This window comes from Leptosomus discolor, chromosome 3 (assembly GCF_034619465.1).
Source record: "Leptosomus discolor isolate bLepDis1 chromosome 3, bLepDis1.hap2, whole genome shotgun sequence".
Lineage (NCBI taxonomy): Eukaryota > Metazoa > Chordata > Aves > Leptosomiformes > Leptosomidae > Leptosomus > Leptosomus discolor.
This window is the reverse complement of record NC_141393.1, coordinates 60,267,384-60,294,089: the sequence shown is the minus strand read 5'-3', so window position 1 is coordinate 60,294,089 and position 26,706 is coordinate 60,267,384. Positions and strand designations below refer to the sequence as shown.

Here is a 26,706-nt window from a genome sequence, read left to right as displayed (position 1 = left end):
TTTACTTTGTTAAAACATGAATTTATTTATGTACATTTGTTTGCAAGCTGAGAACACACACCATCAAGTAATCATTTGTACAGTAATAACACGTATCAAAAAAAAAAAAGAAAAAAAGAAAAAAAAGAAAAATCACAGCCCAGAATTTTTAACATCCACTCCCCCAATTTGCTTTGATTTAAAAGCTGCACTAACAGGAGAGAAGCCTCAACATTATAGTAGCTGAAACAGGAAACAAACACTGCTCTCTTCTAATAATTGTCTTTAGCTGCTTTGATTGGTTGCAGTTAATATTAATAGTATAACCTTTAAAAATTGTGGGGAAAGGTAATACTTTATCTTCACTCCTCGTATTAAGGCTCCAAAGCAAGCTTAATGAGAAACCATTATAAAATCATACTGCTAAATAGTATCTTAACTCACGATTCAGCCTATATAATTATATCAGTATTGCAACTGACAATTACTACTGATGTATCAAACTTACCTTTCTCACACTGTGCTGCTCAGGATGCGTGTCACGACTGCAGCATTAACTAGTATTTGGGCTTATGTAGCAAGACAGATGAGAGTTCTACCCTTACCACATGAACACAGAACTCAAATTTTCCTTACAAACAGAAATATCACAGTCTCAGAACCTACGAATATTTGTCCATGACATAAACCCCACACATATCTGGCAGCCTCTGCTCAGGATCTGTCCTGGACTGACACAACATCGGGGTCACAAGTCAGGCTTGAGGGACTGGCCAAGCTTTTGAAGAGGGCAAGAGCAGGACACAGGCACATTTCAGCATACCTGGCTCTAAACAATGCCTTCTATCTTCACTAGCACAACGTGACATTAAACTCCTCCAAGTAGCAGAGGACAAAAATAATTAGTAAGTAAATTTATAAATGACATTTTAAAGACTATTAACATATAAAACATTAATATTTTTATGAAAATAGACCAATTTCAGCAGAAGCTTGCCTTTTTGGGGGAGGAGGACACATACTTTTTTAGTTTTTAAAAGACAAGTGTTCTCCTGGACAGCTGCCAATAATCTTGTGTAAAATGTCCTTAAAGCAAGACAAACTCCTCTGTACTAAATCTTTTTAATCTTTTCTTTTCATCCTCAGAGAAAAGGTCATTTTCTTCATGGAGTGGACTGGAAGCAAAGTCATAGTCTCTAGAATGACCTTTTACAAAAGTAAACAAGGGATATTTCTCCTTAGATGAAGATTTCAGCATCTACAATGTAAAACACATACCAGATAAAACATTAATGGGAAATGAAGAAACACAGTAAGTAGCGATATTTACCTGATGATGGCTGCAAAGTAAAAAATGCTTTTCTCATTTTTATTATCATCGTATTAAAACAAAAGCATTGCACAATCTAAACATCCCCTCCTCCCGTCAAACAAACATGTACTTCCATTTCTTCTTCAGGTAGCTGCTACTTTCCTGCCTAACCCTGCACCTTGTTCTGTACACATCACTCCTATGCACTGTTTGTTTCAGTGCAGCTGGAGCTCTTGTAGGAAGCTAAAAATCTCTACAAAATAGTTAATGGCTATAACACTCTCCTCAAGCACAAGTATGAATCCTGCGGCAACTAAGCATTGCAGGGAGATGTTTTTATTGCAGAGTCAGCATGTACAATAATCAATGTTTTTATCAAAAGTTTAAATGCATACACCACGTAAACAAACCAATCAAGGGCACATGGCAAAAACCAGACCGATGACAGTGACAGGCTGCGGCACCTAGGGTGCCAAAAATCTACATCTATAAGTAAGAAAACTGAGCTTGCAGAAAGTGGGTGGTGGGGAATGATAAACGCTAAAACAGATCAGCAAAATACCTTTAATAGCAGACAAAAATCCACCAAATACAGAAAGACATTTCAGCCTTTCAGGCTGTTTTGGACACTTAATTGTCCACCAGTTTTGGGTGGGGGTTGGGTTTTTTTTTGCATTTCCTACCTGCTTTGAAAAAGCAGCACAGTGACACAGTGACATGCAGGACTACGCTAGCCTAGAGGTATACATTGCATGGAACTAAAATCACTAAACATCATTTCATGAGAACAACTAATCTAAAACTGTAAAAAAAAACCCTTAGCAGATTTTTGAACAGTAAGAACTATTTTTAAAAAAGACAGCCAGGGACTGAGGGGGGTGTTTAAAAAAAAAAAAAAAAAAAAAAAAAAATCACCCTCACAGTAAAATCCTTGATTTTTACTGTGGCCTGAAATTTTCCACTTTATTCTTGTCTATTTTAATTGCATTTGACTATTGTAATGTGAAACCTGGGTAAAAGAGCAACGAGATGCAGGAGAGACACGCACGCAGTAATAAGGAAAAGCCAAAGAAGTTACAAATGAGCATTAGAAAGAAAAAAAGTTTGTCAGACATACAAATGCTTTGTTTCTTGAGAAGACTAGGTAATTGTGTGCAAGCCCATGCATCTCTAGGCTTAGCAGGACCAGCACTCGATAGCCACACAAAGACTGTTTGCTGGTCTGTGAAGGGGACAGGTGGACATACGCCAGCTCCTCATGACAAGTTTGCAAGAGAAAACTCATCCGAATGCCACATGTCGGGGAATGTGTGGTGACCAACAAACCATCGCACCTTTAAATATGGTCCCTCCTAGTCGGGACAGAAATACACCTGCAGTTCCACTGCTGTTGTCTGCGTTCAACCTTCCCTGAAACACCCTTCTTTACAGGCACGTGTGACACCTCTCTCTCTGTACTGAGGGAGGTGGGGAAATGCAGAACATAAACTGGACAGACAGGCAAATGGCTGAGAGTCAAGCGGAACTTGGTGAAGACAACCGCAGTCATTACCAAGCTACATCTCACTCTGCTCACAGATAATCTGAAACTCTAAAGAACTTGCAAGTTCTTAGGTACCACCGTGATGATTTCTACAGAGAAGCAGAAATATAAACATCAATATTTTTTAGTATTTCAGTGTTAGACTGCCACTGTTGTCACTGCAACAATTAATCCTTTGTGCTGAACTGCATCCAAGTTCAACACTCAGTCAGTCCAGTTCTTCAGAGAACTTTTCATTTCTGCTAAGAACCTGGGCTAAAACCAGGCAAATGCAGTTGTAGCCCAAGTGGATTATTTATTTGCTGTCACGGGTTTTGATACTGAAACAATTCACTGCATTACAGAAAGACAAGCCTGGTACCAGTTAAGTAACAACGTAAAGCAGCAGCAGAGGCTGCGGCCAGGAAAAGGCAGATCCGTCCCAGGTGCCGGGCAAGGCCAGAGCTTCTTGCTGACCTCCTCCATCTGCCACGTGGTGTTGAAAGCCAAACAGAAACTGCCGTGCCTGCTCAATGTTTGAGCTGGAAGTGTAAGACAGCAGGAAGAGCACAGCCAGTCCATAAACTCATCCTTCTCTGGATGTGTTTCCAGGTTGCCTTAATGTATCTGCTATCTAATTCCAGGTGTTATTAAACTACTCAACAGCACCTGTCTAACTAGCAAGTACAGAAACCAAGGGTAACTTGAACATGATTTGGCTGGAGTCTCACTAGTCACTCCATTTTACCCCTCGATTTCAATGCCCTAATTTCTGTGCCACTGAATATATGGCTCATAAGGTTTATCCTCAAGTAATAAAAGCTAAATCTTCTCTCCCACTGCTTATTGTGCACAAGGGCAGCAAGAACTGAATTTTTTAGTCTAGCCTACATAAGGCACACTGGGAGCATACTCTGCTTTGTAGTTCAAGAGTTATCACGCTCAAATTGCAAACAAAGGGAAAAATAATGGAAGAGCAGGAAAAATCAAAGGATGTGAAGGAAGGATTGAGAGATCATAGAATGCTTCTGACACTGTATTTGTATCCAAACTTTCCTCTATTTTCAAACTTACTGTGCCTGAAATATATTTATATACAATAGCGTCACTAATATTAAAGAATGTATATCTAAAATACCAGGACAATAGCTCCAAGACTTAGATCAGCTAGGAGTATTTTCACAACATATGTTCAGCAAAAGATATTACTTAATCCCAAACTTGAAAGAAGGAAGGAAAAAAGAGAAAAAGAAGTTCCAATGCAACTGATTCTGTAATTAGAGGTTTTTTTACCATGTTATTACATTCTTTCTTATACACGATAGAACAGGAAAATATGGAAGAACGGAAACGTCACTATTTAAACTTTCCATCTATCTGTTGCTTGGGAACTTCTTTAAATCTATTTTCTACCTCTCTGTGGAAGAATCAAAGAAGCAACTTCAGCATCGACTAAGATCTACTAGTGATTATGTACAGTGTTAAGTTTAAAGATGCTTTTTTGGCTGCAACACTAACACCACTGAGCAGGGCACTCGAACCGCTGTATGACCGTTAATTCCTCGTGCTGCTGGGAGAACTGCCGTGCTTAGAATATTAACACTGGGACCAACTCCTGCTGCCGCCGCATCCTTCCACAGACCATACTTTAAAATCACAAAACAGTTATTGCCACCGCAGTTAATACAACACATCAACAACGCCGCGCGTCCCCTGCCCCCGTGCTGCAACAGCCGAGGAAAGCACAGCAATCCCGCCTGTCCCGAGCGGCCCGCACCGCTGTGCCTCAGGCGGCAGGCCCTGACCGGACAGACCCCGAGCCCACGGCTCCCGGCTCCCCGCTCGGTCCCGGTCCCGGTCCCGCTGCTGCCCCCTCCCCGCCTCGGGGCGGGCGGGCGCGGCGTTCCCGCCATTCCCGCCTCGCCAGCGCCACCTGGTGGCCGCGCGGCGCCCGCCCGCTCCTGCCGGCCCCGGCTCCGCCCGGTGACAAAGACACAGGGGCCGCGACCGTCACCGCGGCAGGACCGGCCAGGAGAGCAGGCCGCTGGGGCTCCCCCCGCCCCGCCCACGGAATCCGCCCAGTGACCTCGGCACCCACCTTCGTTATCTCTTCGGAAGCCTTCTCAAAGTCCTGCACGGTTCTACAGTAAAATCCTATCGTGCAGCTCGGATCCATTTTTTTGAATGACATCTTTTTGGGAGAAGGACAGTGGAATGACTGCAAGTTTCAAGATTAAGAACCATGAAATACAGGTTGAGAAGGGTACAGACCAACACATTTACTTTTTGCCTCGCTGTAACATACAATCCCCCGCATCACTTGAATCAGAGCCCAGCACACGCTTTTGAAGTTAATCCCCCCCCAATACATTCAAGTAACTGTCCCCTTCTCCCCATGTAGAAAACCTCCTGCATTCACCAAACTTGCACCCAGCACCGTGTTAGTTTGAAATCTGTCAGAGCCCTGCTGCTCCAGTGCTACTTTATGGATATTCCCAAGGCAGAAGAGGCTAACGCTCTCCTGCAAATTGAATTTGTAACAGCTTTTGCACTATCTTACAATTACTGCTTTACTTCCACCGCCCATTGCCCCTTCCTCCCCCCCAGCCTCGATAAAAAGAGACATAATGGAATAAAACAACTTCATGCATTTTCCTTTAGCAAATGAAATGGGTTAAAAACCAACAAAAACTACAAAAGCAGAACCATATTAAAATAATCCGTAAGTAGGAAAAAACCAAACAACATGCCCTGCTTTATAAATGTTTTTTCTCCTAACGTAAAATCTCTTTTCATGACAGATGATGCTCTGACAGTGCTGTGAACTGATACTACCACCAGCCATGCTGTAAGAGAAAACAAATACAAAAGCCCCTTCCCCATGCTCCTGGTTCACAGTTTATGAGAGAAAAGAGAAGCATATTGTATCTACACTAACTCTGTGTTTATTTATTACAGGAACTGTAGTTTTGGTGGAGCTCATTGTCTAGTAACTGAAATTATTTCGTCACCAGTGACTGTCTCTCTTTGTTATTCTGCTTCTAACACACAGGACCACCCCGTCATCCTGCCTCTGTTAAATCACCAGCAACCCTGCTTCAGCCGCTCAGTAACAAATGCTACTGCACCATGTCTGCACCACGCTGCAACGGAGATACCACTGCACTGAAATGCAGATTGAGGTTTTCAGGAACTTCCCCCAGTGATCAATATTCTCCAGGGAATATTCTGTACTGTTTTCTTCCACGGAAGCTGTGCACAGCTCACAGCTCTTCTGCTCAGCACAGGACCAGGACAGCTTACTCGCACAACAGGAACAACACCAGGACAGAGCAGCGCAGATTTCTGACCAACACCACTGTGTTTCCCCTATAAAGGATAACTAACGACTGTTACTGTCTAATTTGGCTACAGCAGCAGCAACCCCTGACAGCTAACATCAGGCAGTCCGTGGATTAGAAAGCCATTTTATCTTTTATTTTTTTGCCAATCAGAAAAGTCAAGCTACAGACAATGACAGCACTAGTTACCTAATCTGAGTGTACCTGTCAGTGTAACAGTTTTACATACTGAAATATACCGTTCTTGTGAACACAAACTATTAAACCTCTACTAAAAAATACAAGCAAAGGTGAGAAGGACTATTTCTACAAGATTGATTTTAGTCACTGTTTTTTCTCCTAATTCTGTTCAAATTTTATATGCAGAAATTGCATTTGGAATATTCATTCCCGAGTCATCACAGACATGAATCGAACCCTGCCTTCCATAGCACATTTCAGCAACTACACTGCAACTACAGTTGTGCTGTGCTGTTCGGGGCAGGAGTCTTAACGCTACACAAATCACTGGACAACAAAGAGAAGTGGGTAGGCTTTTTTTTTTTTTTTCCCCACTCCTCCAAACAAATGGACTCTGGAAGCCAATACAGAGTGGATTGATTTCCAACTTATTCTAGACAATTTGTCAATTTTGAAAATACTCCCTACAGATAAATCTAACAAGCAACTAACCACACTAAGAAAGCAATTTCTGTTTACTTTTGACATTTCTGGACAAAGATATAATACTATTAAATGCACTACGCATTAAATTGCAATATATTTTCTGTCTGCAGAAAAGCATTAGGATGCGACCAAGTCAAGCTGGCAGCTCGTGTACCTTCAAAATACATTTTAAAACCTCATTATTATTTGCAAATTCATATTAATGCCAGTCCACAGCATAATCCCAAGGATTAGCCATGGGAACAGAAACCAAAAAGAGGTGGATTTTTTTTTTGTAGCTTGGCCACTGAGCTATGGTGTGACCTTAAAAAAGTCACTTCAGCTCTGCTTCTTTGTGCATCTTTTGTCTGGCTTACCCAATTAAACTGTAAAATCTTCAGAGAAAGCACTGTATTTTACTAGTTATTAGCATAAAGGGGCAAAGATCTTGGTCATCATCTCTGGCTGCTGCCACAATACCAATAGGTAGAGCTATTTCTTCACCAACTCTTTTTCCAAATATCTCAATGGGGTAAATCTAAAGGCAGCTCTAAAAATAATGAAAGTTTCTATCCTGGATATTTTCTGATTTATTTTGCTGCTATGTTCCTTTTTTTAATTCAGAACACCCTCTTGTTTTCTAAAGAATCTTATACACCTATATTACACGTCATGCTAATCAAATGCTGGTTAAGCATAAATACTGAAAGACACGTAGTGTTCACTGCAAGTCAACCCTAGGATTTGACGTTAGCCCCATCTAGGTCCTTTGATATATCTAAGTATTTTTCCTAAATACTATTTGACAGTATTTTGATTAAGGTACTGTGATCAACTGCAACATATGTAACAGATCTTTCTTTTCATGATAACAACAGACTGGACCATTGCAATTCACTCCACTGTTCCCAGTTTAAGTTAACTCTTAGCTGCTATACAAAACAGAAGCCATGAAGAACATAACTTCAGTATACACCATTTGACTTACATTCTAAGCATAAACAGCCAATTTAAGATCACCTTCTCAGTTCCTCGGGGGCAAGTTTGAGTTGCGTACGATTCACTTCCACTGTTTATAGGACTTTTACTGCAAACCTTTAACAATTCTACATGAAGCAGCTAGCATTTTAGAGGTGGTGGAGATAAATAGATATTCCTCTTCCTTATTTAAATGCGATTATGTTGTTTCTGAAGCTGTGTTTCCACATTTACAAGTACTTCACTTCACAGAACACAGTGGCATGAGGAACCACTACTAATAACCAACTCTGTTCCAGGGCAGGTGATGGTGTCCTAAGCAGTGGATGCACCCAGGGAGTGTTTCTACACTGCATAAAGAATTGCTCCGAGGAGGCTGGAAGTGCATGTGGAAGTTGGACTTGAGGTCAAGAAGGAGAGTTTGTATGGATGGCACTAAGTACTTCTACTGTGAGTACTGCAGCTATTGAACACTTACTTCTGCAACTGATAATGTTTTCCCATGGTACTTGTAAATTGAGTTCTTTAACAACCTCCTTTAGCTCTATCTATTTTCAATGCAAGTTATTTGCCAAGAGGTTAAAGAAAAGGGAAAACATTACTGTAAAAAAAAAAAAACAAGCATGATTTTTAAGACCTAAGCATAGCCTGAAAAAACACATTCCCTACATCTAGATGTGCCCAGAAAGTCGTGGCCTAGAAAGGGGTTGGAGGGGAAAGAAAAAACAAATGCAGCACTTACACTTTCAGACCTGTTAGTTTCTTGCAACTACTATTCCATAAAGATAGCTTGATTAAACACAGTCATAAAACTCGTTAAAAGAAACTGTTCAGAAGACTTGAGTAAATTCATCTAGTCAGTCACAAACCTCACTGACAGGCCTCAAAAATTTCTACTTGTATGAAGCTAAAAAAGTGACATGCAAAGTTGTCAGGAGCGAAAGTTGCATTTAAAATTATAACCACCTATACCAGTATAGAAATGTTATGAATTCCTGGGTAAAGAAGCAGCAGGTAAACTTTCAGGAACTCTGGTTCCAACCCAACAACAGGCTCCTACTATTGAACACTACAGTAATTCTCTCCACGATGTTGATTGCAACTTGAATTTAAAATAAAATAAAATTGACCAAAAAGACAAACTAACAAAACCAACTCCAAATAATTCAGGTCTAATGAATATTGTCTATTTTCTTTGATGGAAAATTACTTAAATGATCGTCTGGTTTTGAGGTTTTCTGATCATTAAAAAGAAACAGATGAAGACTAATGAAGTAAAAATTAAAACCCCATATTGAGTTCATATTGAGTTTTTAACCTCTGGTCATTTTTTGTGGATTATAGGCCTATAAAAAAGGGCAGAACTTAGATAAATAACATGTAACTGTAAACCCATAAAGATGCAGCTAGCTAGAACATCTCTAAATAATTAGTGTTTGATTCATATGGGAAGGAAACAGTGCCAGGTCTATATCCACACTACCTCAAGAGGGAAATCCTTTATGCTGACATCTACAAAAGATTGGCAGTAATGAGGATCCATGTAAATCAAACTGTCATCTACAAGGACAAAACAGAAGACAAGTAATTCAAAAAACACCTTATTATTACACTGCTTACAATCCAATTTCTATGCAGAACAGCTGAAAAAAACGCGCTAGCAAGTAACTGCTTGCCAGGCTGATATTCATTGACTGAAGCATAGGTTTTTGCAGGACAGATTAACTTTTGCATCATCAAATATGCTTGTATAAGCAGAATTTTTATAAAGTGATGAGACTGTCATTTAATTTTTGGTGATAAAATTACTTTTACAAACACACAATTATATTCTGGAGTTTGCATATGAAAAATGCATTGTGCTACTTCATCCTGACAGCGAGAATATATTGCTTGTCATTTAAGCACCAACTAACAGCATTTAAACTAGTAAGAAAGTAAATACGTAAATAAGAACTGCCAGATAGGAACAGCAAATGCTCCTGAAGTTTGGTGAAACAGATAAATTACGCCTTGTTTATGCAACAATGGAAATTAAATGTACATTTTACAGAATCCAATTACTCTATGGGGTAAATGACAAATGACTGGACTTGGGTAGATATGATGAATTAATAAGGTACTCATTTTGCTATTTTAATCATGCTATTTCCCACTGGTTCGATATTAACTTCCTAACTCTTAAAGAAAAATATTGAAGAGACATAACATATTAAAACACTAACCTTGAAATCCAGCAAAGTAATACGACTGCTTGGGTTTGCCACCAATAATACCAACACAGTACTCAAGGCTTAAAATTCCCTATAGGCAGAACATTAAATAATTAGGGCAGTGGTAAATAGAACTAAAATCTTTGCTCTTTCTTTACTATTTTTAGGCATTTAACTTTTTTTTCTCTCTTTTTAAAAGACCGACTTAATGATTTTCTGGGGCTTGACTCAATTTTTAGAAGCTTAAAACTGACCAAAATGAAAACACACCACCAGATATTCCAGAGAAAGTCCTCCCTTTTCATGAGATGCCCATACATTGGGAGAATTGTCAGTATCATTTTGGGGGAGGAGACAAAACGTAACGTCATACAAGTTGAGCACAGGTTGCTTAGTCAACAGATACCCAAGTATTCAGATTTACATAGTTCATATAGATTTACATTCTGTGGCTCTCTTTCTGCATCCAAATGTCTAGACTATGACCTTTTACATCATAGGGAGAAATACCAGTTGAAGCAAGAGTAATTATAAGACACAGCTCTGAAAACAGCATCCCAAAATACAGGAGGAGACAGACACACAACAGCCAAGCCCCATAAATCTTACTGTGTGTTGCCTGCAAGGGTAGACGAATCAGAGCCATCAGCATGTAGCAACTTTGAGAAAGACACATTGCAAACACACTTAATGGGATTTAAAGAGGGACGTGGGGTGAAATGCAGGAATCATTTCAGTCTGGAAGTGTAAAGGAAGACATACACTCCTCCAGCCACTGCAAAGCTAGGAGCCACCAAGAACAGGAAGCATTGGGATAGCAGCCGTGGGCTACAGTCAGACCAGTGCTGCCAGTGTGTTGCTGTTCATTCAGGTTGAAAAGAGCTGGATTCTGTAATCCGTGTGTCTGCTAGCACACAAACCTAGCAGACAGGTCATCACATCATAAAATGTTGATTTTATGGATACAGCTTCCCGTGCTGGGGAGAAGGATTTACCTGTATACACGCCATTTTGCCAAGGTGAGAACATTTCAGTAGTTTAATGGACTGAAATTCCTCTACCACCCACGAGCTCTGGATGCAGTCACAGACAACAGACACCAAAGAAATCACCCTTGATCATTTCTCTATTAAAAGTATCTAGCAAAGGAATCGAAGAAGGCATGGAAGACTTTCCTCCCTCTCCCTTCAACATATTTCTACTCTTCTCACTTTCATGAGGTTCTGTTTCTTACCAGTGCTCATTAGGATTTTTGTGACTATTCAGTCTTGGCTTAACACCGTTCTCCATTAGTTATCCCACCAGCTCCAGTGGGAGCTGAATTTTGCCAACATTGAGCACTTTGGAAAGCTGAGCCCAACTGTTCTAATGTAACTGAAGCCCAAGCCCATTAAATACTCTGAAAACTGAATAGTCTTTAAATGTCCATAAATCACAGTGGTTTTCTTGTGGCACTAGACAAGTGTTGGGTCCAAAAACTGGGGATGCTGGCCCAAACTCGGACAGCAATCCAGGAGACTATCGGTTGAGCTAAAGCAAAATCTCCATAAGCTGGCAATCATATCTATATCCTCTCCTCTAAGAGAACACCCATGAAAAGTGTAACCATTACATTATCACTGTATAAGCAGGGAAAATTTTTCTCAACAAAATGATGGATATTTTATGTGCTACTGAGACCAAAGCTTCTTGAGATAAAATTTTCTCTGCTTAGACAACAATGAAGTAATGGAACAACGAAAACTTGTACTCCTCACCTGAGATGCCAACAAACTCAACTTCAGCACGGTTTATACGGGTTAAGAGAAAGTGCTGCTTATTTAACATACGAAGGAGAAGGCTTTTTTAGGAAACAGTTCTTGTTGGGAGAGCATTACAGAACGTTGAGGCAGATCAGAGGCAAAGCCTGAAACAGCTAAGGAGGACACATCCTCTGCTAGTGAACCAGAAAGGGAGCAAAGCTACTTAAGAGTAATGAATAACTGTTTAATCTATGGGAATTTTCTTGTAAAAGTGAATTATAAAAAATTTATCAATTTTCATCCATAAATATAAAATCCTTTGTAAAAATTACCTCTTGTACTACATTCTAAAATCTGCATTTTTAACTTAAATCCAGTCCCCAAGAAATGTAGTCGCTTCTTGTGAACAGTCAAGATCAAGACTGGAGTGACTAATACACGCAATCGAAAGCCCTCTTATCACAGTCTCCATTACAACAGACTGCAAAAGGAAGTACCAGGCTTGGTAAATGAGCAGCAGAAATCATCCCAGTCAAGCCAGTTGTACAAGGCAAGCTTAAATAACGTGACCGTGCTACGAAACCCAGTGCCACGCAAATGTATGTCACTCTGGCAAGAGTGTTTCTGAGAGCTGAATTGAGAAACCCTCTGCAGGGTGAAACTAGCCATAGATACCCGTCAATAACAAAAGCCAGTACTAAAGAACTGGAGTCACTTGTCTTTTGCTGAGAAAGCCTTATGGAAGTTGCAGAAGCAACTGTTTGTTAGCTTACAAACAAAGGCACCGGGTGTCTTCCTGGACCTGATCCAAGGGCTTTTTTTGCAGCCAACACTGAAAGTAAAGTAAGGTTGCTGTAGATCATGTCTGTGACCACAGGCGTATCTTAACTGTGTCAGAATTAATCAGAAAAGAACTAAAACTTTTCCAAAACCATCTGAAAATACAAGGAAAAGAATCAGGAAAGAAAAACACTAACAGTTCATCACTCAATGTTTTCCAAAAATTTGACTGAGAACAGTCACCACCACCAAAAAAAAAAGTTAGATTTTGTTCCTGCTTCCACATTGTGGTTTTTTAAAAATTAAAAGAAGAATTTAAAGACAGATAAACAGCTGCATGGAAAATGATAAAGCAGCAGGGCTAAGAGAACAACCTCTTCCTCAAGGGAAGTATTCCTGTGCTCAAGAGGTGGGATTACAAGACATCTTCAGGTGTTAGCACCATAAGCAGAACCTCTGCTGAAAAAGACAAGAGGTCAGCACAGACCTTTCTCCCCTCTGCTTTCTCCTTGAGTTCTACTTTTTTTTCCACTTCATTTTTATTTGTGGTAACTGCTTGCTACTCCTGTATCACTGTCCTTAGAAATGTTCATCTTAATGTCCACATAGTGAAAAAAAATCACTTGAACTAGTGACTAAAGATATCAAAAAATTCTATCCCTCTCTTGAGGGGAAGAAAAAGACAAGAGAAAATGGGAAGAACAGACAAGCAACATCTGACATTTAAGAAAATAGGAAACAGAATAAGGAATTTGGTATATTTGTAGTTTAAAATGCTGACTGATACTTCATATCACACAACTCTAATAGCATATGTAAGTAAATTACCATTTGTAATTTGAGCCACTGCATTAATCTCTTTTCAAGTAGCTACTTCAGGAGTAGGACAGTTAGCAGTGCTTTACCAAGGGACATCATGTGCTCTGCAATTATATCTGATCTTGTAATAGGGAAATTTAAAATCTGTAAAGTCAAACTTTACAACCTTCAACTGTAAAATCACCACCACATATTTAATAGGTAGAAGATTACCACCAAGAAGTCGCTTTTCATATCACCTAGTGCTACTATTTGAAAAATGATTGAACTCTCATTTCATACCTTTACAAACTCTAAGTAGTCCGTGTTTGTTCTCTCTCCACCGAGTCTCACAGGAACTAGTATAATTACAGCTTTTGTGTCTGCTTTTCCAGAATCCATAAAAGAGCACTGTCTGTCAATAACATCTGAACTGTAGACTGAAAGGAGACACACGGAAATATTCATATTTAAAATATAACTGCTAGGTTTTACAAAGACATACCCACAACATGTCATCACTTAGTTTGACAAACTAAAACTGCAGTCCTCCAAAATCTTACTGTCCTCCTGAGATGTAACTCCTGAGTGACTCTGATGAAAAACAATGTTATGCCTCCTTATTTTCAGCCATGTTTTGTAGAACGGTAATCTGCTGCTGCTGAGGTAAGATACATTGCCAAGGAAATGCAGAAGGGGTAGGTTATGAGAAAGCCAGTATTTATTCACTTCATATAAAGTTCTTCTAAAAGGAGTAATTTAAAACTTGAAAGCCTACAACTAACAGAAACATCTACATGTTAAAGGAAAAAAGACAATAATTGCTTTCAATAAATACTCCAGTTCACTGTCTAAAGTTAACACAGTCATTGAAAATGAATGAAAAACTTAATGTAGTGCTACTGCTTATTCCCTCCAAACTAAGAGAGGGGCAAAAAATCATCAGCAGAACAAAGTGAAAAATTAATTGAATTTTAAGTTTCCACTGCCATTTTAAGTCAGGTGAAACTGGTTTGTAGTGTATGATTAAACTGTGTCTCTTTAAAACCAGGCTGATTGATTACCCAGGGATGTTGGTCTTGTCTGTCCTATCCCAAGATCAGGTATGACATAACTAAAATTTCTGGCAGCTAAACATGGCCAGTGAAGTGATACATCGTGCTTAGATTTGAAAGACCATTGTCATTAGTGTAAAGCTTCACCGCACGTTTATCTTGTCATCATTTTCTGCTCCTGAACATCCACTGCTCTAAGCTCCTCTGTCTGTTATTGATTATTTAAAATGCCACGTTGGAGCAGAAGAAAGGTTACCACTGGCTCAGGTTCACTGTCCTGCGCACCTCTCTGAACTCCAACTAGACATGGCTTCTTACTAGTCTAAGAGAATGGTGCAGTGGGTTTTTTCCACTAGAAAAATCTGTAAAAAGAGAATCCTGCAATGCAAAGGACGAATAAAATGTAACTAACAAATCTAACTGAAGTATTTTTCAATTGTTTGGTTGTTTATGGGGGTTATTTTTAGTAAGACATGGAATTTCTTACTAGCTTATGGCTAAAACAATGTTGAAGTGAGTACAGAACAGATTATTAACGGATTTAAATCAAAAACAAAACGTTACAACAGGTGGATTGTTAAGAGAAGTTATCTTGCTGAATTTGGAATGCCACTGTCTTCCACTGCAAGATACCAAACAAGCAACGCACGAAGCTTTCACGTTGTGATGTCTGATTCTCAAAGGGAACAAACATCTGCTTATATCAAGAACCTCTTTGTCTACATAATCTCAGTTTTGGGGATCCATTTTTGAGTTTATTTTCTTCCTTTAGAGCTCTATTCTAAAGTGCTTAAGTGAACTTCTTAAGTTCTGAACACTTAAGTGAAAGGCACAAAAAGCATCTAAAATGTTTGCAAAAATCTACATAGTTACAACATTTACCTGTACAATCCTGAGCAACATAGACTGTTACTCCTTGTAGCTCAGGGTCTCTTGCTTCTTCAACAGCTTTTCTAAGTACAAACACAAAACTATTTAACTCATCTCTGATTTTAAAGAAATTAACAGTAAATAAACATAAATTATTTAATTTTTAGAAACAGGTTGGTTTTAATTGTTTGTTGTTGGGGGTTTTTTGTTTGTTTATTTTTAAACACTGGATACCAAGATCCAGCATGTATGGCAACATGTTTTTCCCAAGGAAAGATGACGATGTCTGGCTATTTAGAAGAAACAATGAAAACCACAAAAAACAGCCCAAAGAAACACATTAACAGACCACAAAGTTCATATTCACTACCTAATTTCTTTCTGTTTATAACTATTTTCTGTTCTGTATTCTGGGATATGATTCTATGATATAAAGGCTAAATCTGCTGACAAAAATATTATTTTCAACTTGATAATCTCTTTAGTTGACCTCATTTCATATAACAAGCCACAAATTAGCACCTAATGTCTATGGAAATAAAGGCTAGTACATAAAAATCTGTAAGGTTTCACCAAAACCTTCAAAAAGATATTAGGCTATCCTCAAAAGAGTAAGAGCAATGGACCTAAAAACTAAAAACAAAATATATGTCGATTGTCCAAAGCATGATCATCAGTCAAGGACAACATATTTAAAGCAATTGAACTGTTCAAAATAGAAGATTAGCCTTTGACTTCAACACAAGCTTGCATTAAATGGTCATTATCCCTTTATTTCACAATATATTTCTGAGGAATTGTTTAATGCAGTTGTTCTCAAGTTACGAGAGAGCTGTACATTGTTAGTACTGCTGTAAGAGAGAAAGGAGATCTGGGAAAGGAAATCTTTGCAGTGCTGGAGATCACTGCTGGGTTTGTGTTGAATGTAATTCTGCACCAAATGCCACCCCTGCTCCCATTAGGTAAACAGGCTGCTGCAATTTAAAGCAAGCAAAAAGAATTCTGACATTTTCTATCATCAGAAACAAAATAGAAGAAAACACATAAATAATGCACACCTGATTATTTCAGTATTGGTTCACTTAAGATCAATATATTTTTAAACTAAATACCAAATTCTTCTGTTCATATATATATATATATGTATATATAAAAACACGTGTGAACTTTGGCTTCTGCTGCTTAAATGAGTTATTAGTGATTTGGTTTATAGGTAAATTGGAATCCACTAAGAACGTAAGCATACAAGGCTATAAAACAAAACAAAACAAAAATCAGTAATATTCAAAGAAATGGCATATAAAGGCACATAGTACGAAGAAATTTGACTTTCGACTTTTTTTTAACCACACTGAATGTCACAGACCCTTTACTTTTACTGTGATTTAATTATAATATTAATAGTCCCATACATTTACAGTTTCACAAGAATTTGATGTGTGCAAAGAAATGCTGAAAACATCAATTTTTAGCTGTGACATTTCATTACACTATCAGTACATTACAGCCCCCAGGTTACAGTATTTAAAAAAAAAAAAATCTATAATGTTATGCATGTTCCAAGGTTGAAAGAGTGGTTAGTTTTTAGAACATTTCCTTAAATGCAGCTCTATTAAAAAGCCTAGGTTTGGGAGAGATACCTGGGACTTCTCCTGCCCAAAGTACAGGAGAACAGGAATATTGGGGTTTTTTCCCTGAAATAAGATTGAACAAAAGCTCAGGTTCAGCTCCTGCACCTACTGCGATTTCCTTTCCTGCCTCCAAAAAATCTCTAGAATTGCTACTAATACGGACATTTTACAGAGCCAATAATGAACCGTTAGATGCTCAGATAAGCTGAAGTAATCTCATGACACCTTGAAATGCTTCTCCTGTAATGCATATGGCATAGTAACAACAAAGAATAAAGGTATTTTTTACCTTAAAATGTGTGCAACAACTGCAGGCCCATACCAATCCCCAGCAATTTTTCCAGACTTCTTTCCATATTCTATTAGCCGATGTAAACCAAAAGCCGCCAGCGGAGAGTCGCCAAACCAAGAAATTATTTTTCTATGGTAAACTTCATTTCTCATTTCATTGTCATCACAGTTTCTCTTTAACGTTCCCCGATGATGATTTGACAGGATCTTGGGTTCCCTTTCTGCTGTAAGCGATGCTTCGAATGATGCTGTCAGCTTTTTCACTGTATGGGCTGTCCACGATTCAGAATCTGAATTGTCGATGTCCAACGCATCTGGCCAGACCCAGGCTGCAGCAAGAAGTTTTAAGATGCATATTAGGCTTAATATTAACTTTTTGATATAATTAGCAAAGCACATCCCTTTCTCCCCCATGTTCCTTAAACCACTAACATGTACTTTACATACCAAGATGTAAATGTCAGCGTTAAAATGTAAACAAAGAATTTGAGAGGAGTATAATTTGCTTTTATTTTCCGCTGAACGATAGGTGACATGAAAGACTACAAACAGTAACTTGTTAGCAATTTATGCTATCTGAGATAGAGGTCAGACTCCAGGATCTCAGTCAGTTAAACATACAAGATATACCTGACTACAAGGCACAAGTTAGAACTATTTTACATATGAAAAATAAGAAAGTTAGCTATTCAGCTAACTAAGTTTTATCCATGTCAAACAAGAAGATTCAAAAGCTGTTTCTAATTCTTCTGGTTTGTCAGTTATTTTAAAAAAATAGGCAAACCTGAGGAATTATTCGTGTGAAAACAAACACTTCTTCCTGGCAAAATGTCAAAGCACATCAGCAGAGAAATGGAAAAGATTTCTTTATTCACTAAATTTGTGAATTCTTTACCTAAATTACAAGACAAACTTGTTCAAATATTATTCAGCACAGTCTGGGTTTCTAGCTAAAGGTTTCTCTAACAGCCAATCCCACACACAGCCTTCCTCTTACAGCATAGTGGTGGTTCAGCACATCTAGGGGACAGTAATGCTTCCCTTGTCAGATGACTGAGTGTCTCTCCCACAAGTTCAAACCACTTGCAACACAGAGCATGTGAGGAAACCTCTGAAACACAGCGAATGTACTGTTAGGTCAGAACATACCCTGAAGGTCCACAGCAACCATCCCAGGAGGCAAGGGGAAGGCTGCCATGTGCAAGTGAGGAATAAACTCTACAGATGAGGTGTTTGTGCTCACTGAGCCAGATTTGGGCAAGCTCCTAGAGGTTCAGAACCCTGACCTTACAGCAGCGAGAGGAACCCTGTCTGACAGAGAGCAAGGACTGCAGCCCTCCCCCTAACTCTTACTGAAGTATCCATGTAAAAGTCTTTGAGAAACAAAGAGGAAGCATAGAAGCAACTATATTTTAATTCTAAAAATCTTACCTAGGGCTCAGTATGTCACAAGTACTGCTGGTAATGGCCATAACCCATGTCATTTTACTACAGCGTGACAACCACCCCGCAGCCATGCCTCGTACCACAAGCGGCACCCCTCTGCCAAACCTCGTGTGAATTTTTCATTGCAGACCCAGGCAGATGCGTGCGTAAGATCAACATAACAAAATCACAGGCCTTGCTATTCCTGTACTGTGAGCTCCAAATTTAAGCTAATGTCTTAAGCACAGGCATTTCAAAGTAAAACTTAGCAGTACCTTAATATTGAAAATAAAAACTCATTTACAACCTCATTCAGCAATATCTGGAACATTCCACATAGCAGTGGAAGTGTAAGTATTCCAGCTAGTAACTGCAGTTAAGTTTTGCTTTGTAACAGAAACAATATCATTAAACTATAATGAAAACATCTCTGGGAAAAGTGTAAACAGCGATGAAAAACTTCATGTAAACACTTAAATATGTTTCAAAAGCTACCCAGACCTCATAAAAAGCTTTTCAAAAGATAATTCACCAGCTGTCAGACTAGGTGATGAGAAAAGTAGTCCAGAAAGACCACATATATTCCATTTTTCTAGGCATTTGGATTGCCACAGAAACACTAGCACTCTGGAATCATCAAATCACCTTCCAAATTAGGATGCATGGGGGACGGTGCAAGGAATTCTTTGTAACTATGGATTTTAAAGATAGAAAGATGGGGCCTTTTCATTCGGGGTTACTTCAGAACGAGCCATTACGCATTCCTACCCCGAGGGAGTCTTCCCATCAGATTTAAAATCTTTTTTCAAAATGTACGTATAACAAAAAGTATTTAAGGGATTTGTGTTCTCAGCAGAAGTATTTTCATACGTTTTGATATTTGCAGTCAGCTGAGATGGATAATGAACGTTTTACGACTTAAGTATCTCCAGCAAAAGGAACTTTCAGTAAGCCAATCTGACAGTTCAGGCATGACACTGCCAAGAAAGAAGACTTTGTGATGCAGCTGGTTTGGGACTATGTTCACAGCTTACATCATATTTGCACAGTAAGTACAAAGTATTATCAAAACAGGCTTTCAGAACTATCTTCTACTAAAGTATTCCCGGGATCCAACAAATGGTTGAGTAAACAATACGCTGTATTCTCTCTGGCATGCCCGGGTGGCTTCAGGCCTGCGTCTTGGATCAGTTTGACAACAAGCAGTGGTGACAGAGGACATGACGGACTGTTGAAAGGGGCAATGTGGCAGATTATGAAAGGGACTGAGAAGAGGATGGAAAGAAAAGGTGGTTAGCTATGAGAACCAAAAATACCTCTACGCAAGACATGGCTCAGCTTGGAAGAATGGGGAGGACACGCACGCTTAGCCTTTGAAAGCAGAAAGTGTTCCAAGTTTCCTAAAGCTACCTCTCTCAAACAGCTGTGCCTGAAAGAGTATTTTGAGATAGACAATAATAAGGAAAAAAAGGAAGTTTCCTGAAAGCGCATGGAAGGGAATGGAAGAAATTAAATAGTGAAAATTTCAACACAAAGAATGAGATATTGAAGTTAGATTAGAATCCTTCTATTAACTCAGTATATTAATACTAGAAGAAATTGAGTCACGTACAGCTTTAACAATGACAAAAGAACACCACTTTTGCCATAGCCCACAGCTACGGGCTGTGGAACTCATTCCACATCCTGAGTTCAAGAAATGAGCAAATTTCAAGAGAACTGGACACTCGCATGGATAATAACAATACCCAGGGTATGGGATCCCAAATTTTTGTGGTATTTTACTTCACAGTTAGCTTCTATGGCGTTTCCAGTATCTTCCTCTGACACCCTTTGGTATTCCCTTTTTCAGAAATGGAAGAGCAGGACAGCTAGATCACTGCTCTGATGCAATGTAACGATTCCAGTATTAATGAGGAGTCCAGAATCAAAACCAGCTTGCTCTTTAGATTGGGCTACATGAAGGCCATCACACTCTCTACAGAATGCTCATGTTTATCATGCCGAATAGAGAGATCTTCTCTCCTAACTTACCTCTACCAAGAAAATGAAGCATAAGTCCTTGAGCCAGCAGCATTTGACCAGTTCTCAGTGTGCAACCCCAACCACAATCTGTTGTTAACGCAGACCCCTTTATCTGAGGAAATTCCTCTCTGTAAGTCAGCCATATTCTAGAAATAAAATCTTTACGGAACTCCTCAACGTTTCCTGAAATCTCTGTGTTGATTTTGTCAAAATTGGACCCACCTGTAGAAAGTTCACCAGATTCTGCAAGGGAAAGCATAGTTTAAGTTACAACTTGGCATGGCACTTCTGTTACTAGAAGCAAAGTAAAAACCATACAACTGTTTTATTAGAAACACAGGGAAAACTTCCAAAAAGTAACAATGGCTTCAAATACAAGAAACGGAAATTGGAAGGCAAACATAATAGAAATGTGCCAGCTGGGGGGAAAAAAAAAAAAAACCAAAAAAGATCCACACAGTCAACATTACAATGCCAATGGAATCGTTGACTTGCAAGTAAGCAACTGCTTAATTCCCCTAAATGTAAATGTTCAAATAGAGAGAGATTCTTAGAAAACTGCACACTGGAAAATTATAATGAAGTTGTTAGTGTAGTGACTCTCTGTACAGGTATTGTCACTATTTCAATCAGGAGTTTTTAGAAAGAAAATCTCAAATTGATAGGTAAATGAAGTAAAGGGCAAACCACAGCACTAACATTTACAGAAAGAACAAGACTTCAGTGTAAAATCTGAATAAAGCAGGTTAGGATGGGTTGCATTTAAGTGAGTATCTCCTAAGCTTTTCATATTTACATTTTGAATTTGGTAATTGTTAATGATCGTCTTTCTAGAGGATTAAAAAATATATCCACAGAGCTCCTGCCAAATAAGACTTGAAAGCGTTAAGTGCTCTATACATACCATCAGTTTTGAAGTGGTAACATTTTCCCAGCAGAAAGACTGGAGAGTTTCTACTGAAGTAAGTTTTTGTTTTCAACACCCAACCTAAGACAGACACAACACAAATACAAATTTGTGACTGAAGTATTCCAAAAAGGAATTGCTAATAGCATCTGGTTAAGCCAAAGGTAACCTTTAAAGGGGAATACAGAGAAAATGTACTGAAATTTGGTTTTGCTTTCATAAATAACAAAAAGTTTAATAGTTCTACAAAACAGAGATTAGAGCTGTAGTTTAAAAGTAACGATGCTACCCATGTATGAATGTTTGTTTGAATGTTAATACAATGGTACTACCATGCAGAAAGTGTTAGGATACTGAAATACTAAAGCTGAGCTCTTTGTCTCTATTGTGAATTCCCGACTGCGTCGTTTGATTTTGTGAGGCTTCCAACTTCTACAATAACATACGATAAGCTCCCCATCTGACCAGTGAAAATGCATGAAGAGTACGGCTTTACCCATAGGATTAAACATAGTTTATCACAAAATGAAACTGCAGATTTCAGAGACAAAAGCATAGTATAACACCGTACAAATTCAAAGGGCTAGAACTCAATTTTTGGTTTTTGACAACGTCCCCTGACAGTAGCTTTTTCACTTAAGTCTTCTATGGTCTTTTATGTCCTAAATCCATAGAGTTCCTTGAACTTTTCCTATCATGTATAGGGCATAATGACTACTATTCCCCTTCAGCCATGTGGTAGCCTCAAAGAAAGTAGAAGAAAAGTATCTTTTCGTCTTGCCAGATACCTCCAAGGCTCAGTTATGAGAATTAACAAAATTTAGCAGAAACCTGGTGGTAAATCTGAGCAACCTCAGTCCTAGAGGGAAAGTAGAAAAATTAAGGTTAAGGACAGATTAGTAAAGGGCACACTTGAAAATTTGGTTGCTTATAAACAAATTACTGAAGTTCAACTATGGAAAAATACGTTACTCAAGCATGTTAAGTAGATTCTTCAGTGGAGTTTGTATTTCACACACCATCCTATTTTATCCAGAAAAGTACATATATAAAAATAAAAAGTCTGCACAGATGATTCCATATTATCCCTGTTTAAAAGTCTATGCAAATCACGTGTCATTTACATAATATATTTACTGTTTTAAAAATAAGTATTTAAAAAGAAATTATGCAAATTTTTTTGAAAAATTAAAAGCTAAAGAAGTTTGTTTACTTGTGCTGTTTATAGCATCAAAGTAAAAATGGTTTCAAGGGCCATATTGCATTTTTATTAGTAGTATTAGTTAACTTTCTTAATCATGATCCCATATACGTCAGCAAGAAACATCCCATTCCTTTCAATGGAGACCGGATCTTACCACTGCATCACTTACTGTATTTCATGTTGTGCCATGCAGACATAAACTTTGATTTTATCTTTTCTACTTCATCTGTCCCTGTGGCCTCCATATTCAAATTCTAAAGAAAAAGCCATCGCTGTCTTCCAAGACATTCAATTCTGCTACTGTAAAAACAAAAATATAAACACATCCATGGGCCCTGAGAACACAGGGTATAGTATCACCACCAGCCCACTTAGGTACTTAAGCCTAACATGACCAGAAACAGTCATAAACTTGTAGAATCCTCCTCTACCGGGGACTGAGAAGCAATCTCATGTTCCATGAATAAGTAATAAAATAATTTAATTCCAAATATACACCAATAAAATTACTACACAAAGCTAAATAAAATATAATGTTCTCCAACAGCTCTCCATTGCACAACAAACTGATCTAGAGCGTATAACCTGTGCTGGCAGACGGGTACACTCATTCTAATTGGCAGTGAAATGAGGAGCTATGATGCGTTTCACTGAATAGAAGAGATGCTATTCTTTTCTGCTGAATAGAACACAATAAGCACTTTTTTTCCCCCACAGCAGGGGTTCTGAGCACCAATAAACAAATCTTGGTTTTAAAACCAGCATTAGTTTCGGATTTCTAACAAAGAATTCTCTAAGCCAAAGTTTACAGGCATTGGAGGAATTGAAGGGCAAAGCGCAAGATGTTTTGCTGTACGTGTGCAAGGCAGAAAATGTCTAACACTGAAAACATGTGTAGTAATAGTGACATAATTTTGTCTAGAATTAACTTGCTGGAGAGGTAACATCAAAAGACAACAGGAATACTGTCAGAAAATCCGCATTTACTTTACCTTGCTTCTGATTATCACTTGCAGTGCAAAAAAGGCTCTCTTCTGATTTGATCCTGTTGCCTACAGTAGTCCAGCTGTATTACAAGAACGAGAGTGGGAAAACGGTGGCAAAACCCACTACAGCACAGATCGATTTTGTAAAAACTCCTTAAAAATTTTCCAAGGGGGGGTGGGGGTGGGGGTGGGAGGGAATGCCCTTTTACTGAGTCTTTCTGAACTGCAACACGAGGCAGACTTCACATTAAAAGTAACCTAAACTGGTAATAATACAGGAAGAATATAGACTACCTTTATCCCTCTGAGAAATCTGGGACACCTGCACCTTTTGTAAGGGGAAGTTTGCTATTAATGAATAGAGCTTCCTTCGCTGCAAGTGTTCTGTCAACAGTTCACTTCAAAATAGTTGATACAGAAGGTTCTCTTGATGATATTTGGTAGCCCAAACCCTTGCACAGATAGCTGAAAAATTAAGAGCTCCTGCTTCAACAAGAGCTCTTGTGGGACATCAGAAGTTGATCAACAGCAGTACGTCACTGCAACCTTCACTGAATTCTTAGCTAAGTTCTGATAACACCAGATGATGGCATGAACAAAAGTGAACTATCTCATTTAATTAACAAACTTGGACTGTGAGCATACACCATCACTGATGCGATACATAGCCTCTTTACTTTAAAAGGAGAATCTAGAACAGTATTTACTTTTCTATGTGTTACCATTTTCCACTGAATTGGGATCAAAAGCAGGATAAAGACTAAACCATGTGACTTCTTTCCACTGGGAGCATATTTTAAAACCTAACCACTGACAGTGCAATTGAAGAGCGTATGAAGGTGTTGGAGTGCCAATGTCTGCAGAGCCTGAGGGTACTCATGCAGATGCACTGTTTCAGGGATCTGTAGGCAGGGCGAGGAAAACAGCCCAGGGCAACCCTAGCATGTTTTTCCGCTATTTCATTGTATTACTTCATAAAAGTCTGTCCACAACTTTTTGAATGGAATGGAAATGGAAGCTCACAAACATGGGGGAAGACTTTTTGCTAGTGAAAATAACAAACGGCTACAGCTCTACTACGATAGTTTTTTGTAGGGGAAGGAAAAAAAAAAAAAAAAGACAATTTCATTTTGGGTTTTAATTTCCTGCCTTTTCCCCCTCTTTTTCCTTTAGGGAAAAAAAAAAAAAAAAAAGAAAGACTAACTGAAAGACTAACTGTATCACTGATCCTAGCCAGCAAAGCTGGCAAGATGAACTTCTTCAGCAGGTGTGTTTGGTCCAGCCTGTCCTCACACAATCGATCAGCAACAGTCATTTATGCAGAGGCCACCGATTGCCTTAAAAGCCAATACCTAGAAAAGTTCCCTCTGGCTAAAATTAGATATGAAACAGACTCTGTTCTGAAAGGGCCCGAAGGAAGACTTACTGAAATGGGAAAGCAGCTCATTTTCCTTTAAAAGACAATGGTCCTTGCAGCACATTTTTCTTTCATCCAGTTACATTTCTTCCCTAGCATTATGCTAAAGGTGTGAAAAGGACTTCTAAGAACGCTAACACAAAACAGGCACATTTATTCCACTGGAAAAACGCAGGCTCCTCCCATCAGTGTATGAAGGCATCAGTAATAGTTCCACTGAAACTAATAGGACAGCATCAGGAGAAGGTCACAGGGAACACACATTCAAGCCCAATGGGCACACTGGAACCCCCATTATTAACTCTAAAGCTAGTGGTTTTATACAGAAGTTGTCTCATTTAAGAAGTTCTCTAGAATGTACATTACGAGGGCAATGTTACTTCGCTGAGTGGCAGGACACACCTCTCAATGAAAAATGAAGTCCTGTCCTCTCAGACCCCCCATCACCCAGTCTGTGAAGGGGGACGATTGCAGCAAGGTGGCTGTTAATAGTGAAACACAGAAAACAAAATAATCCCTAACAACAGAATTTGTTTTCATTAACAACAGAAAAGCAACCTAACCAGACGATGCAACCGCAGCGAAAGAGAAGAACGAAGTCTAAATGCGACTATTAATTAATTTAAGAATGAAGATCTTCTTCACATTTTTTCGACTTGGAAATAAACTGAGCTAGCAACGATGACAGTCAGCAAAACCCACACAGAAGCCCCTGACAGAGAACAATGCCAAGAGGTCATTTTCCAGCTGAAACCACATATTAAAAGAGCTAGAAACAATACTTTTTTTTTTTTTTTTTTTTTTTTTTTTTTAATCCTGTGGCAAAGACCGAACATTTTACCCATCCAGGATCTACAGCTAAGCCAGAGCCTCACTACTCGCTCGTTACCGCTCCGGCTCTCCACTGCCGGCGGGGGGCAGGTCTTTGTATCGCCACAATGACTCCTGCGGGCTTTGTCAGCAGACGGCCGCGGGGGAGGGTGTCCCGAACCGTCTCCCGGCGGGAAGCGAAAGCGGCACCAGCTGCCCGGCGGCCCCGGTTGTTCCCTAAGCCGCCACCGCAGCGCGGTTACCGCAGCCGCCCGCCGGCGGTACCACGACGGCGAGCACCCGCCCCCACCCCCGCCCCGGGAAGGGGCATGGGGGAAGCGGGAGAGACCCGAGCGCGCTCCTCGCCCTACCAGACACGCACAAACGGGCCGGCCGGGAGCGCAACCCCGGGCCCAGAACGCCGCCCGAGGGTGCGCCCGGCAGCGGCCGCCTCTTCGCCGCCACCACTGAGGCGTTTCCCCCCGCCCGGCCACTCGCCTGGCGCCGCGCTTCCCCCCGCCCCGCGTCCCTCCGCCGGCCGCGACCGGCGCCAGCCGCTCACCCGTCACGGAGCCGCCGCCGGTGCGGGGCTGCGAGCGGTTAACGCTTCCCCGCTCGCGCCATCGCCGCGGCCCTCCGCGGCCACCGTAAAGGGAGCGGAGGAGCCGCTCGTACGGCGACTCCCTGCGAGCCCGCCGCGCGCGGCCAGAAGGCGGTGGGGGCCGCCGCTTACCCTCCCGGGAAGCTCCGTGGCGCAGCCGGCCGGGGAGCGGCC

At 39.8% G+C, this 26,706-nt stretch overlaps 1 protein-coding gene across 3 annotated transcripts; it reads right to left on the bottom strand.

The window, feature by feature from the left end:
* On the bottom strand, positions 1 to 26,706 carry ATG4C (autophagy related 4C cysteine peptidase). 3 transcript variants are annotated; one of them, XM_086463300.1, is made up of 11 exons: positions 26,665 to 26,706; positions 22,888 to 23,018; positions 21,512 to 21,595; positions 20,617 to 20,850; positions 17,156 to 17,486; positions 15,248 to 15,318; positions 13,614 to 13,750; positions 10,003 to 10,081; positions 9,261 to 9,337; positions 4,912 to 5,031; positions 1 to 1,237 (listed from the first exon to the last, which is right to left on the bottom strand). In XM_086463300.1, exons 2-11 carry the CDS (start codon positions 22,961 to 22,963, stop codon positions 1,067 to 1,069), a joined length of 1,380 nt encoding a protein of 459 aa, XP_086319426.1. In that variant the 5' UTR covers positions 22,964 to 23,018; positions 26,665 to 26,706; the 3' UTR covers positions 1 to 1,066. The 3 variants fall into 3 exon arrangements, with proteins under 3 accessions (XP_086319426.1, XP_086319428.1, XP_086319427.1); XM_086463302.1 differs by lacking the exon at positions 26,665 to 26,706 and adding an exon at positions 26,494 to 26,514; XM_086463301.1 differs by lacking the exon at positions 26,665 to 26,706 and adding an exon at positions 23,711 to 23,744.